This window comes from Siphateles boraxobius, unplaced genomic scaffold, assembly GCF_051911475.1.
Source record: "Siphateles boraxobius isolate OS27281-9 unplaced genomic scaffold, OSU_SipBor_1 8, whole genome shotgun sequence".
In the NCBI taxonomy this organism is placed as follows: Eukaryota; Metazoa; Chordata; class Actinopteri; order Cypriniformes; family Leuciscidae; genus Siphateles; species Siphateles boraxobius.
In genome coordinates, this window is record NW_027509208.1 from 11,925,937 (window position 1) to 11,941,125 (window position 15,189).

The following is a 15,189-nucleotide window of genomic DNA, read 5'->3' on the forward strand; positions in this document are numbered from 1 at the left end:
CAGTTTTCATTTTAATTATAGTTAAATTTGCAATACATTTATGATGTGCTTTTGTCATTTTAATTTATTTATTTACCATTTAGATTTAATTTAGTTTTAGTGCAGTTTTATTTATTTATTTATTTAGGGTAACTTATTTCAGTTACTTGCCAAGACAACATTTGTAATATACATCTAATATTTATATATTTTATCACAGTTTTATTTCAATCAATATCTCAATAAAAGGTTTGTTTTAGCTTTAGTTAATGATAATAACCTTGTAATGCAGCACTTAAACCATTTTTTTCTATCATTAAGTAATGTGAGGGACTTATTTATTGAAACTTCATATGTGCATTTAAATATGCTGAACATAGAATATAATATAAACTTAAATAGAAAAATATTATGACTTGTGTTACCTAAAGGATTTCAATTATGGTAAAATTAAAACCTAAATTTGATGTTGAAAAGCATTGTTTTGATGAGTGCATGAGCATAATCTTACAATTTTACGAGTAAATCTCTTTCACTTTTCTATGAAAAATGGTCAAAGCTTGCAGCACTAGTCTTCTCTATCACCTGAGTTAGGGTTGAGCTCTGATCTCTGAGAAGGTTCTGTTGTGGCAGAGCCTGCTGAGAATGCTGTGTGACAGTTTGTTGTGTCCCTGTGTGTGTGGATTGCAGGCCGCTTTGTAGGCTCCCCGCCGGCACCACTGCCCCCTGCATGGACAGAGCGCCCCCTGGCTGCACGGACGATCCCTGTGTCAGCTGTACTGAGCCGAGGTTGAGACTGCCGCCTCCTGGCTGCAGGAACATCTACATACCCAAACACAAGGGTGTCAATTTGAGGCAGAGAGTGCACATTTAAACAAAAGCTAGGGGACGCTCTCACCTGTAAGCCCTGCCCTTGAACCCTTTGCAGCTCGTCCTGGATTTGCCGCAGCTCTTCTTGTTGTCTGTGGATGTTGGCCTCAATCATACGTGTTCGCTGTTCAAGCTGCTCCTTAAGATGCTGCATTGCATCCATCTGTGTGGAAAACTGGATAACTGGCTACAAAACAATAAACAGCACCATGTATTACATAATAATAATTTTAATAGGTCTTAAGAGTTAACACTACCAGCACAATACAGGTCTTCAGAACTTATTCAATAGATCAGCAAATATCTATATTATATTTTATTCTGCATATATGTAATAAACCTTATTTTGCCTATCATGTGATATTAATACTTTTAAATGATATGTTTTTTTAAAATATATAATGTTCTAAAAAGAAGTATCATATGCTCATCAAGGCTGTTTATTTGATCAAAAATACAGAAAAAAATGTAATATCGTGAAATATTATTACAATTTACAATAACTTTTTTCTGAATTTTCAATGTTGAAAACAGTTTTGCTGCTTAATATTTTTGTGCAAACCGTGATGCATATTTTTCAAGATTCTTTGATAAATAGAAAGTTCAAAAGAACAGCATTTATTTGGAGCAGAAATCTTTTGTAGCATTATAAATGTCTTTACTGTCGCATATGATACATTGAATGCATCCTTGCTGAATATAAATATTTCTTAAAAAAAAAAATGGTAGAGTAAATTTATACTTGGTAAATGTAACTTGTAGATGATTTATGGTGATTACTACTAGGGTTGCGTATCGTTTGAATTTTAACGTTGCAATTCCACTTCTGATTCTGCTTATCAATTCTGATTCTTATCGATTTAGATATAGACATTTAGATATTAAATAAAACATTTATTCTATGTCTATTTGCAAAACATTCTGTTGCAGCTAAAAGAACGAGTAATAAACTAGACTAACTAATAAACTAACTAATATAAATTTCAAACAGTATTAAAGACAAGTATACAGTCAGTAATACAATAAGAATAAATAAGCAAATTAGCAATAGCACAAATAAATACAACTTAAAGTTCAGAAATTTAAATCAAATGTAAAGTAACACAGTTTCTTTTTATAAATAAAATAGATAAATCCTTAATTAATCTTACAAAGGTTATTCAGTCAAGATCAGTAACATTAACGACACACATTACAGGAAGTTTATAAGGCTGACTTTAAGATCGAATGCACGGATCCAATATACTGTTACACCTGCATTTTCCCCCTCAACTGTTAACGTTCACTTAAGACATAACCGTCTGTGTTTACAAGGCTATTTTGACATCATTTTGTGTGTATTTGTCCGTTCAAGCGCCAGAGGATGCGAAGTATATGTGAATTGTGCATTAAATGAGAGGTGGCTTTTGCGCACAGGCTCTGGATGTGTCAGCACAGAAAACAGCGTGCGAGTGCCAAATTGAGTTCTCTTTCGTGTCTTCTTGCACTTGAATGGTTTAAACCACATTAAAATGCGCACACAGTAACTGATAAGCTGAATCTAAATTTTTGTTTTATAACAATTTTCTGATTCCAGAACTGGAATTGATTTTCAATTCCCTACCCTAACCACCACATTAGGGTGTGAACTATAAACTTTAATACTGTGATTATTTATCATTATTTACCATTGTTTATTGTAAAAATGTGGTTGAAAAGACTGCTTGAGTACCTGTTTTAGTAATTCAAATGACAACTGCTTAGTCAGACCCTTTCTCTGGGTCAGTGGACGACCAAAGAATAATGTACACCTCATTGATTACATGTGTCAAATGTTCATTAGAAATGTACATACATCGACCACCGCACTCGCTCTAGAGACACCAGGAACTGAAAGACCCATATCAGTCGAACACTGATTTGCAAGAGTGATATTAGTGAATGCAGTAATATGGATGTTGAACTACCTGCACAGTGGGCTGAAGTGGTTGAGGCTGCTGAGGCTGAGACACAAGAGATGTTGCCATTGTCTGTCCTGTGTTCTGAGAACTCATCGACTGAAGAGGGACGACACAAGGTCAAAACTCCCACATACATATAGGGTGACAATTTAATTTTATGTTCAAATTTTCTTTTTACTTTTTAATCCAAAATTTTTGTTGTTTATTTCCATGTTAAATTGGGTTTTATGTGTCCGCTCCACTGTATTTCTTATGATGATGACGACATGTACCAACCTGACTGCTAATGGATGACCTCCGCTGTGATGTCATCTCAATGGCAGACACTGATTGGCGGGGTGGTGTGCTATGGTCTGTCTGCAGCTTTGTCTGTGTGGCTACAGACACACAAACATACATGGGCCATAGCACACTACTGAAATATGTGTAAACATCTTAACATGGCTGTGTTGCTTACCAACACTCTCTCTTTGGTATGGAATACGTACATGTGGGGTCTGAGACGGCGGTGTGTGAGGAGGACTTGCGGGAGCTCCGTGATGAGGCAGAGGGTGTGCGGCTGCGATCGAATCGCTCTAGTGCCTCCTTCAGGCTGGAGGTGTTTAATTGGGACTCAGAGCCGGAGTCTTGAGACTGAGCAGAGTGAAACGGGGTGAGGTTAAAGGATAGTTCTGGGTTCAACACAAGTTCAACACAATCTATCAACAACATTTGGGCAATAATGTTGCTTAACACAGAAAATAATTATAGGGAAAAACATCCCTTACAAAATAAAAAGGGTAACGGAAATTTTTGTTAATATAATAAATAAATAAATACACACACAGACAAGCAAGTATATGAATATTATATATAATGTGTGTGTGTGTGTAAATAAACGTAATGCTATTTTACATATTTGCCTGCTAAAATTGAATAGATAATAAAATATGTAAATATGAATAAATGTATTTATGTTAATAAATATGTATTAAAATGTTAAAATATAATAATACATTAATATATCAACCCCCCGTTTCACAGACAAGTCTTAAGCCTAGTCCCAGACTAAAATGCACGTTTGAGCTGTTTTAAATTAAAGGAACTTGCATTGGCATATCTTAAAATATGTCAGTGCCATTGTTTTGTCTCTAGATGCACACCAAGAATGTTTTTTTCTAAGGCACATTCATAAAAACCACTTAAATGCTCTAATTGAACTAAGGCCTAATCCTGGCATAATCTTAGCCCTGTCTGTGAAACCAGGCCCAAATGAAATATATAAATGTAAATTTGTATAATATATTTACTTATCAATGTTATTTTTCATATTTGTCTGTTATATTTTGTGGATGAATGGGAATACAGAATTTAATAAATAATGAATGAAACAGGAACAAAATAAATGTCTTAAATGTATATAAGTAAATATTAAATATAAATTAAAATGAAATAAAAATTACATAATAATAATAATGAGAATAATAATTTGTTACATTTATATAGCGCTTTTCTGGGTACTCAAAGCGCTTTACATATGGTAGGGGGGAATCCCCTCAACCACCAATGTGCAGCATCCACCTGGATGATGCGACGGCAGCCATATTGCGCCAAAATGCTCAACACACACCAGCTTACTGGTGGAGAGGAGACAGAGTTATGAAGCCAATCAGTACATCTATTATTAGGAGGCCATGGCCCATGATGGACAGAGGTCAATGGGCACATTTGGCCAGGATGCCGAGGTTACACCGCTATTCTTTTTTCAAAGGACATCCTGGGATTTTTTTATGACCACACAGTCGAGACCTCGGTTTAACATCTCATTCGAAGGATGGTGGTTTTTGACAATATAGTGTCCCCGTCACTATACTGGGGCGTTAGGATCATAGACTGTAAAATGTACGTAGTGTCCGTGACGTCACCCCTAGGTTTATGAAGAGCATTTTTGAAGCCCAAAGTGGGCGGAGTCACCGCGCTACACTCCCGGATTAACGAAAATGGGCAAAAAGGCGGGATTAGCTGAGGTGACGTGACGGCTAACAGATAGCAGACAAACGCTAGTAGTGACAGCAGCGCCATTCCACCTGGGGGGGGGGTATGTGGGATTGATTTCTTTTGCAGCCTGTCTCTAGCGGCCAGTCGATGAATTGTGGTTTAAGTCACTTGCGTGTTGGTTTCAAGAGAAAGACAGGAAGGTTGCCGCTTGGTCAGAACCCACACAGACCACAGGGTGAGCACCCCCTACTGGCCTCATAACTGAACTGAACTAAATTTTGAACTGAACTGAAAGTGTCTCACCTTGTCTGCTGAGATCTCAGGAGGCGATTCCTCAATGCCCAACTCTCTGCGCTGCTCAGCCCTCACTTCAGCATAACTAAGACGAAAAATTAATAAAACGAAGAAATTTTCTATAAACAGTAGCACCATGTTCTGCTTTACGCTTTATAGTGTTGTGTGCCTGGTTAGGATTCAGTGTAAAACGACAAAATGACCTTTGTTTCTTTCTAGTTAGTAGTTATCCAATCAAACTTTACATGTTCTGAAAGTCTCACCTGACCACAGTGTGTGTGCAGACGATGAACTCAGGCCGCGAGTTCCACTGGTGGTAGGTGATATAGTAGTGAGTCTGAAGCCAGATCCACTGCTGACCTTTAGTCAGAAAACGGTAATAGCACGACTTGCCCTTACCATACTGCATCACTGGAGAGAGAGAGAGAGAGAGAGAGAGAGAGAGAGAGAGAGAGAGAGAGAGAGAGAGAGAGAGAGAGAGAGAGAGAGAGAGAGAGAGAGAGAGAGAGAGAGAGAACTTAAGACAATGTCATTCATACGTAATTTTCAAACTTTAGAAGTAGGGAGACAAAGCTACACACAAATACAAACAAGTAGTTCAACTCACAGTGTTCATGGCACTTGGCCAGAGTCTCCAGGTCATCCACGTGATAGTAGTCGTACCCTGAAGTACCCAGAACCTCAAAGGGTAGGTAACCTATGATGGGAGGAGCCCTGCAAAACATAACACAAACAACTCCGCATGCATGTATTCAGCAGGGTCAAAATCATGTTCATTGACTTGTCAGTCATGAAAAAGCTTTCAAATAGTCAAGAAACTCTAAATAAAAGACATCATTCTATAATCTAACTGCTTGTTAAATAATATGAAACTGTGTGACTCTTTTGTGTTTTGCCCATTTCAACAACACAGAAAAATCCTTAAAAATTATTTGAATTTGTCAAGTGCCTGAAAAAACCCTTGTGCACTTCATCCAGTAGACAACTTCTGTGACATTTAATGATTTATTTACATGTTTTCCAGGTTAAACATTAGTGCAAAGTCTAACAAGACTAACCCTTAATTAATACCCTTGTTAATGAATACCCTGGATCCATTTATATCGTGTCATTGGTGATATCAATGTTAAAAACATGTTTTAAAATTATTATTGTAAAATTGTTTTCGACGTCAAAATTCAGACTTCAAAGCTGCATATGGTGATTTTCCCAGTTAATAAAAGTTAATAAAGTTATTAATTTACATTTAAATGTATTTGTGTTCATATAGTTGTGAAAGATTAACATTGAAATGTAATGATTTTCATAAGTTTTAAATATTATAATTTATTGATTTTTAATCCGATTACTCGTCTTTTATTCACCGGTATGTGTTTTGAGATTATACTTACACCCCATCTTAAAAAAAAAAAAACAACAACAACAACATTACCAGTGTCTTCTTTTATTAAATAAAAAATAAAAAAGCACAAATGCCAAGTTATACTTTTTTGACTAGAAATGTCAATATGTTTTATAGTAGAAAACTAAACTGAACTGAAATCAAAACTTGGGAACACATTTTCAGCCATTCCTTGAGTCAAAGATCTGAAGCGCCACTAGCTTCTGCTAAAGAACTGATAATATGGAAAATCTTATTCAATCGCTTTAATATCTAGCATCTGTGCCGATTAAACTGAATCCTTGATCTGAACTATATATAGAGTAGCAACAGCGCCAGCAGCTATTTTTCCAAAACGACTAAATTCAGTATAAACCTTTCCAAGCATAACAGTATTAGATTTTATAGAGAAAATGATGTTCATGCTATTCCAGATGTACAAGCCTTTGAGCCTGTGGGATGAATGTGAGCTATTGATAATTCTGAGATATACTATGCGCTAACAAAATGTAAGCATGTACAATAAACACATGCTTAAAAAAATCTTAAAGAAAGCATCAAGGCCTGGGTATACTTTGTGTTCCGCGTTCAGCTCCATCTCCAGTAACCGTATACTCCTTTGGCCTTGAGCATGGAAAGACACGTTCGGCGCGTGCGCACTATCTAGTGGACTTTGTTGTTTAGTGGACGCTGTTGTATGCGCACCGTCTGCATAGACACAAAAATTAGGCTGCACGTGAACAGTGATTTATTTATAAAGACTTATTTATAGACATATTTTGTACTCACAATTTGTATTATTTAGAGCTTGGCATTACTAGAAAAATGTATATTTATTATAAAAATGCCGATGGAGTTTTATGATTTTATTAATTTACATGACATTTACATTAATAAAATAAAAATACAATAAAATTAGGCTACCTAAAATGGGCTACCTCTTTTTTGAAGGTTTTTCAAAATAGTGTGAATCCTGGTTCTTCAAAGGAAGCAAACAATATATATAATATATATATATATAATATATATATATATATATATATATATATATATATATATATATATATATATATATTATACCTTAGTCTCTCTGAATACTCTATTCTGATTGGCTGGAAGGTGTACAATAAAACCATTTAATACAATACACAGTCAGTTTTATCACCGTTCTATTACATTAATGCGTTGTTTTCATTTAAGAGCACACACATGCAAATGTCACTCGGAGATCATGCTGCGCCTCACACACAGACACATTCAGGAGCACAGAAACTGCCCTGCGACTATTATTTATAAGATAGCTTCGCCACCGAATTGCTACATTATATTTCTCAGCAATGAGGGGGTAACATTGCTGGATCTCAAGAAATTAAACTTACAGCTTCGTTGTTAATAGAGGGAGACTCTGAACAGAGGAAGGTCTCTCTCTCTCTCTCTCTCTCTCTCTCTCTGTAATTAATTCAAATAAATTCTATAATTCATTAATTCAAATAAATGTAACAGTATACACTACTTTCCTTTAGTCTTATTCAAAGCAGGCAGAATGCTAGATCTAGAGAGCAGTAACTGACTAACCATAATTTTTACCCGTCCAGTCAACTATTGCGCTGCAAATATCAACATCTTTAAATTTTCATTGCTGGCAAATGACGTATAAGCGGGATAATCCATGGCTCGCTGCTTCGAGTTGGGTGGTTCTTTGCCTAAACGTAGTGCATTAAAATCGGTTTAAGCCGTAGATTATGCCTTACTTGATTCTTAGCTGTTTTGCCATATTTTAATGCTTGGTTTGTCTTGTTTTAAATCATTTTAAGAAATCTTGAGGCCCTTTTGAAAGTTTGCTGAGGCCCCCTAATTGAGAACCACTGCACTAAGTTTATGTCTGGCATTAAGATCTGAACCATATCTGTTTCCGGTTAAGTCATAGTAGAGTAACACTGCATTGCAGTGTCAATGTTAATCTGTCACCAACTCAACTGTCAATCAACCATTGTGCTAAAAAAAAGGGGGGGTGGGGGGGTTGAAACCATGATGGTTACACACTGCTTAGAAACAAAACAAAAAACCTTCAAAGAGACACACCTTTGAGGCACGCACATGTTAAGATCAGTCACATGATATGCTTCTTTCTTTCTCACTTTGTTTTTTATTTCCTTCCTTACTTTCATCTTTCCAATTTTTCCATCTTTCCTCGTTATTTTCTTCCCTTCCTTGTTTCATTTCATCCTTTAGTTATCTATCTATCTATCTATCTATCTATCTATCTATCTATCTATCTATCTATCTATCTATCTATCTATCTATCTATCTATCTATCTATCCATCCATCCATCCATCCATCCATCCATCCATCCATCCATCCATCCATCCATCTTTCTTTTATTCTGTCTTTCAAAAACTAGTAACACACTGACATAGTTAGTTATGTAGTCATGAAATCAGAGACCCTGTCCTTGAAATCCGATCGCAAGTAGTCACAGGTGACAGGCATTCTAGTAAGTAAAATATGCCTCGTCTGACCTCTAGTGATCAGATCACCTGAGACAGATCTTAACATCCGGTGTAAGCAAGGCCTAAGTGGAACAACAAACTAGCAGAGTTTTACGGGAAGGCTGGAATGCGTGCTCTTGACAATGAGCTCATAGCAACACAAAACCAGTCGTGAGAACAGATGAGGTTTGTACCTGTGGTCCAAGAAGAGGAATTTCCACTCTAAACTGTGTCTGGAGGTGAATTCCTCATTGGGCTCCTCTACAGTACACATTTCCTGTCGAAACAGAGATTATAAACAGGACCATTCGAACTTATGAGCACATCCAGCAGACAAAAAAAAAAAAAAAAACGAGAACAGAAACCAAGTGACCTACTTCTCACACTGAATGTTTTGTATGCTGGTCATTTATCAGTGTCTTCAAAAACAAAGCTAAATCTTGCACAAACATGTACAGTGTCTATCAACACACCCACACACACATTCATCTTTTGTCATGATGAACATGAACACAGCAGATCTCACTGAGGTTGTCACTGTCTGTCAGGCAAATGTTAGAAGTCACAGGACCAATGAGAAGGTGCCAAATCGGCTTTTGCTCAACCCACCTTGATAAACTGAGGTTTGGCTAACCTCACCGTTGCTATGAAACACACTCTGTCTTCAAAAGCGGGCCTGAGCGATCGCTGGATCACTCCCTCAAAGCCATTACGTGTTGAGTTAGGCACTAAAGACAAAAAGACAAGCGAATCTTCATAAATGGAAGTTTTTTAAGAGAAATAATAAACAGTAAGCTTATTTTCTTCAGCCTAACACCAGGGGGCAGCAAACTGAGAGGAAACGTCAAACACTTTTTGTATTTAAAACAGCAAGCTCCTGCAGTGTTTATTTTAACACGTAGTTAATGTTTTTTGATGAAAATGTCTGTTAAATTTAGTCAATATTTCATTATCATATTCATTCATTTTACTCTCACTAAAATGGGAAAAGTGACAAAAAATGTATACTGTACATTTTATATTCTATCCCCTTACACTAACTCTACCCCTAAACCTACCCATCACAGAAAACTTTCTGCATTTTTACATTTTCAAAGAACGTAACCTTACTATGATTTATAAGCTGTTTTCCAAAAAATGTCCCCACGAGGACAAGGATTTTGGATATTGCCATCTTTGTGGGAACATTTTGTCCTAGTAAAAATCTAGGGTTTAGCAGGCCACCCACCCACACACAAGCACATATACAAAACTGTCATGGTATCTCTCTGAGAAGTGAAACTACCATTCAAATTTTTGGGGGCAGTACGATTTTTTTTTTTTAAGACATTTGTAAGAAGTTAATACTTAAAGAAATACTTCTTTTTTCAGCAAGACATCTAAAATGTTACAAAAATGATGTTAATAATTTTAACATAAAATAAAAATAAAAAGTATCAGTCTCTTCAAAATATTAATCAGCACAACTTTTTCAACATCGATAATCAGAAATGTTTCTTGATCACCAAATCAGCAAATTAGAACCATTTCTGAAGGATAATAATTCATACAAATATTTTAGTAAAAATAACACGTTAAACTTTTCCATGAAAGTTTTTTCATGATTTAAAAAATCTTTAAACATTTATTAATGTGTCAAGCATTAAGCATATAACATTTTTTTAAGTAAAATATAACATGAAAATTGTCCTTATGAAAACCTAACAGCATATAATTAGAATCCTTAGGTAAGATCTACTTTTAAATTTGAAATAAAATGAATTAATTGTCATTGTGGATGTTCTTTTTTGTATTATCTTTATTGTTGCTAAAAAAAAGCAACCTTCATTAACAAACATTTGTATCAGTAATTTAATCGACAAAACGGCTTCCTGTACTTATAAATACATATTAAACGTGTAAAAGTTTTAATATTCCCCCATCAACTTTAATTAAGTCTATGTGTGGGTTCCCCTGGGGGAAAAAAGTGTGAACACAGCAGCTCTGTGGGGAAACAACTCTCTTGTTTGATCATCCAAACCAATATTGACTCCACCAATGGTGTGAGTTTTGGACGAGGCTATCTGTTTTCAAGAACAACATCATTTTTTGTATATACATATACATACATACATACATATATATATATACACACACACACACACACACACACACACACACACACACACACACACACACACACACACACACACACACACACACACACACACACACACACACACACACACACACACACACACACAGCTTTTTTGTAATTATGTTTACTGACACAAGTCAAATTACACACTTCACCTCTAGCCACAAATGGTAAACTTTCTGTCTTAAAACCTGGGCAGAAGCCTGTTTCTCTGGCACACTGGCTTTACACAACAATTCTTATTGAAATAATGATCCTTGCTCCATCTTCTTTCATAAGAAGCACAAGCAATCAAGTACTTGGCTGGGTAATTCAATAAATGGATCCATATGAAAGACTCGGGTGATGCCGCGGGTGCTCGTTCTGACACTCACCAGTGTTGAGGGACTTAAAGTTTCCGATGAACTTGACATACTCATAAACGGGCGGCTCTTTCGGGTCGATTGTTCCCCGGAGCATGTGGCAACAGAACTCTAACTGGTTCTTTGCTGCAGAGAAGCAAACAAAACAAAACAAGAAAACAGCATTAATGAACTCTAGTCTAGTCTCAGAAATAAGACAATAACAGAGAGAAAGAGAGAATGGAGGGAACAGAATGAGAATGAAACCAATGATTTGGTCATGAGGAGATGGTAAATATGTATGAGAGGGATTCTTACTCTTTAGGTAGTCTGGGGTGAGGGTCTCTCCTTCCAGCATGTGTGTGGACAGGGCTTTATACACCTCCGAATGCTCACCAAGTGGGAGGAAATTTAACAGATTCTGATCCACAAGATCAGACTGAAAACACAACAACAACAGACTTTGTCAGAATCTCTCATACTTACACAGTAAAGCTGCATTCACGTGGACAGTGTTTAAATTGCTGGAGGTTGCAGAGTTATTTTTTCTTGCAAACATTCTGTATCAACCATTGTATTCATAACTGATGAGGTGACGGACAATTGCACAACCTTTAGTGGTCGCCACATTGTGCAACTGCTCAGTTGCATTTAATGTTACAAAAAATTCAATTTCAAATAAATACTGTTTGTTTTGAACTTTCTATTTACCAAAGAATCCTTAAAAACATGTATTTACATATAAATATTAAGCAGCACAACTGTTTTCAACACTGACAATAAGAACTATTTCTTGAGCGGCAAATCAGCATATCAATACCAATAGCTCCCATACCCCCAATCGCTCCCCGGGCACCGCAGCGAATGGCTGCCAACTGCTCCGGGTGTGTGTGTCCATGGTTTGCAGTGTGTATGTCTTCACTACTCACTGCTCCTAATGTGTGTGCACTATCTTAGATGGGTTAAATGCAGAGGACAAATTCCGAGTATGGGTTACCATACTTGGCCTTCACATCTCACACACACACATTAGAATGATTTCTGAAGGATCATGTGACACTGAAGACTCGAGTACCGAGGCTGAAAATCCAGCTTTGCCATCACAAGAATAAATTACATTTTAATATATATTCAAAATGTAATAACATTTCCACAATATGACTGTTTTACAGTATTTTTGATCAAATAAATGAAGTGTGTTCATACTCACAGGTAGATGTTCTAATAAAGACGTAACGCTTTCTGAAACGTAGATTATGTTGCCGTCCGTCATGATGGCCAGAAAGAAGCCATCTAACGCCTAAAAGAATAAAGCAATGAAGAATATCCATAATACTGTAGTTTTAGCGTTTACTGAATTTATTAATTTTGATTGTGTGTGTACCAGTAAGAGAAAGCCCTCACCTCCAGCATCAGCTGTGTGAACTCCTCATTGCTAAGGAAGGGCGGTTTCCAGTCCTGACGGATTTCACTTGACTCAGACTGCGCAGCAATTTCTGATGGTAAGACAATACAAACAACAAGAGTTCGGTTTCAAATACAGGAGGACAAACTTTAAAATACAAGCTTATTTTCATCAGGTTCATAAACTAAATGTCTGATTAATTATAAAATGATTACTTTATTTATAACAGAATGAACTCATAGAGCATAATAATTATGTACTTGTACTAATTGTGTATCAATATTAGCACCGTAAAACAGTTTTTTTGTAGTTTTGAATCTCTTTCAAAAATGGCATCATCCCCAAAAATAATACCAAAAGCAATCCTTTCATTTGAGGAATATAGGAGCAACTAAAAGATGTCCTAATTTCTTTGGTGGTGCATGTTCAATCTTTTGCTTTGACTGCTGCACTAATATTACAATTTGTTGTATGCAGACTAATTGTTGTATGCAGACTTTTGTCTATCAATAAGACTATATCAAAAAAATCTACTTCTATATGTTGAGTGAGAAAAGCAAACTGTGGTGGAGGTTTTACACGTTTTACATGTCATCAGATGGCTCCTTGCTGTCTAAGTGGGCTGTTCTTGGCCAGAATACATCGATAGTAACTAGTCAACTAAACAATTACAGAGAAAAAGTTGGATGTCAAAAATGTTGAATACATTATTGATTGAAAATATGAAAATTGTTTAGTTTTCTGGGGGGGGGGTTTTCCCCCCTTTTAGTAGATGAAAATATTAAGTCGACTTGTAGTTTCAAAATGATAACTGATCTAAAAAAATCTGGCAACTAATAATTGGTATGGCACTGCTGTAACCTTTGTGCTTGCGCAGGAAGTCGATGCTCTTTTGTAGGATGGTAGACTTGTCCATCTTGCGGGTGTTTCCCGGCAACATGGTGCCCAGTTCCTTGATGAGCACATTGAACTGGTCTCGCCTCTTCTTTTCCGACTTGTTCCTAGATACTCTGTAGGTGGAAAAACAAGAGGTGGAAAATTCCACAGTGGAAATCAATCGTTGACTTTAAGATAATAAGATAATGACATAATTTCATTGGTATTTCAGAAGCTTTCAAAGTCACAGTTGAGCTCTAAACTGCACGTCATGTAACTACCTACTAATTATCTTAAATTCTTCAATTTACCCCTAAAAGTGATAATGGGACACTATCTGATCTGAGAAAAATCTTGCAATGCTGAGAGAAACCATTTCACGGTTCTGTGATTGTATACAGAAGATGAGGGTGAATCTGTGCACTCAGGTCTAAACAGTCATAACTAGGTCACACTTAAGTTTCTATTCCTGATTCAAAACCACTTTAGATATACTACCATTGAAAAGGACTTGTCTATACAATCCTCTAGTCGACTAGTGTAATGAATCATGTTTAATCCATTCTTGCATGAGATAATGGAATGAGGGGTTGTCTTGGGTAAGAAATGGAAATTCCCGTTGAGCAACCATAATCATAATGTTTGGTTTGAATAATCACCTTTTTGCTTTGTCCTTCTCATCTTCTTCCATCAACCCATCAAAGATACTGCTGTCATCCCTGAAAGGAGACCAATATTAAAAGCGGTTAGACCAGCTTGACCAATGTGAGCTCTACTAACTGTATCAAAGACAGCTTCATTCTCCACACATCCCAGTGTTAGTGGGATTGTTCCCCAAAAATTAATAATAAGGAACTGAAGCTTTCAAGCTTTCAAACAGGGCACAATAAGTCTTCTGAAGTCATATGATAGCTTTGTGTGAGGAACAGTCTGAAAATTTAAATCATTATTCATTGTTCAAAGTTCACCAAAAAATGTATATTCTGCCAATTAATCATGCTTTTCTAAACCCATAAGACCAAAACTTTAATCTTACTTTTTAATAAAAGTCTTCTGAAGAGACATGATCACAGATTTAATTTAGGCTTTTATTCACATATAAACACTGATCAACGCTAATTCATCCGGCACATGTGGTATTGGAAGCTCAAACATGCTTGGATTTCTTCTAGGAAGTTTTATGAACTTTTTGAAGCGTCAATGTTTTTGTTGAATAGCCTTTCACTGGAGGGACAGAAATCATGTTCACGATTTGATCATCATCTATCATGTTTTTATAAAAATATTGGTCACACTTTAGATTAGGGTCCAGTTCTCACTATTAACTACGACTTTTGCCTCAATAAACTCCTAAATATAGTTTATTAATGTTTGCAAGGTAGTTGTTAAGATTATGTATTGGGTAGGGTTAAGGGATATAGAATATGGTCATGTAGAAGGCATTAATATGTGCTTTAAAAATACTAATAAACAGTCAATCTAAACTAAAGTGTTAACAA

At 36.1% G+C, this 15,189-nt stretch overlaps 1 protein-coding gene across 3 annotated transcripts in view; it reads right to left on the minus strand.

The window, feature by feature from the left end:
* clocka (clock circadian regulator a) overlaps positions 1-15,189 on the minus strand; it is a 63,020-nt gene that overhangs the window by 6,778 nt on the left and 41,053 nt on the right. For 2 of the 3 annotated variants that reach the window (XM_077220664.1, XM_077220665.1), the window contains exons 3-18: positions 14,350-14,409; positions 13,676-13,824; positions 12,814-12,905; positions 12,620-12,709; positions 11,728-11,848; positions 11,443-11,556; positions 9,541-9,659; positions 9,126-9,208; positions 5,668-5,774; positions 5,324-5,471; positions 5,070-5,145; positions 3,278-3,422; positions 3,066-3,166; positions 2,796-2,885; positions 878-1,036; positions 565-801 (exon numbers count right to left, since the gene is read on the minus strand). In XM_077220664.1, coding sequence (XP_077076779.1) covers positions 565-801; positions 878-1,036; positions 2,796-2,885; positions 3,066-3,166; positions 3,278-3,422; positions 5,070-5,145; positions 5,324-5,471; positions 5,668-5,774; positions 9,126-9,208; positions 9,541-9,659; positions 11,443-11,556; positions 11,728-11,848; positions 12,620-12,709; positions 12,814-12,905; positions 13,676-13,824; positions 14,350-14,409 — 1,891 coding nt within the window. The remainder of the gene's footprint in view (positions 1-564; positions 802-877; positions 1,037-2,795; positions 2,886-3,065; positions 3,167-3,277; positions 3,423-5,069; positions 5,146-5,323; positions 5,472-5,667; positions 5,775-9,125; positions 9,209-9,540; positions 9,660-11,442; positions 11,557-11,727; positions 11,849-12,619; positions 12,710-12,813; positions 12,906-13,675; positions 13,825-14,349; positions 14,410-15,189) is intronic. The other variant, XM_077220666.1, reaches the window with a different exon arrangement.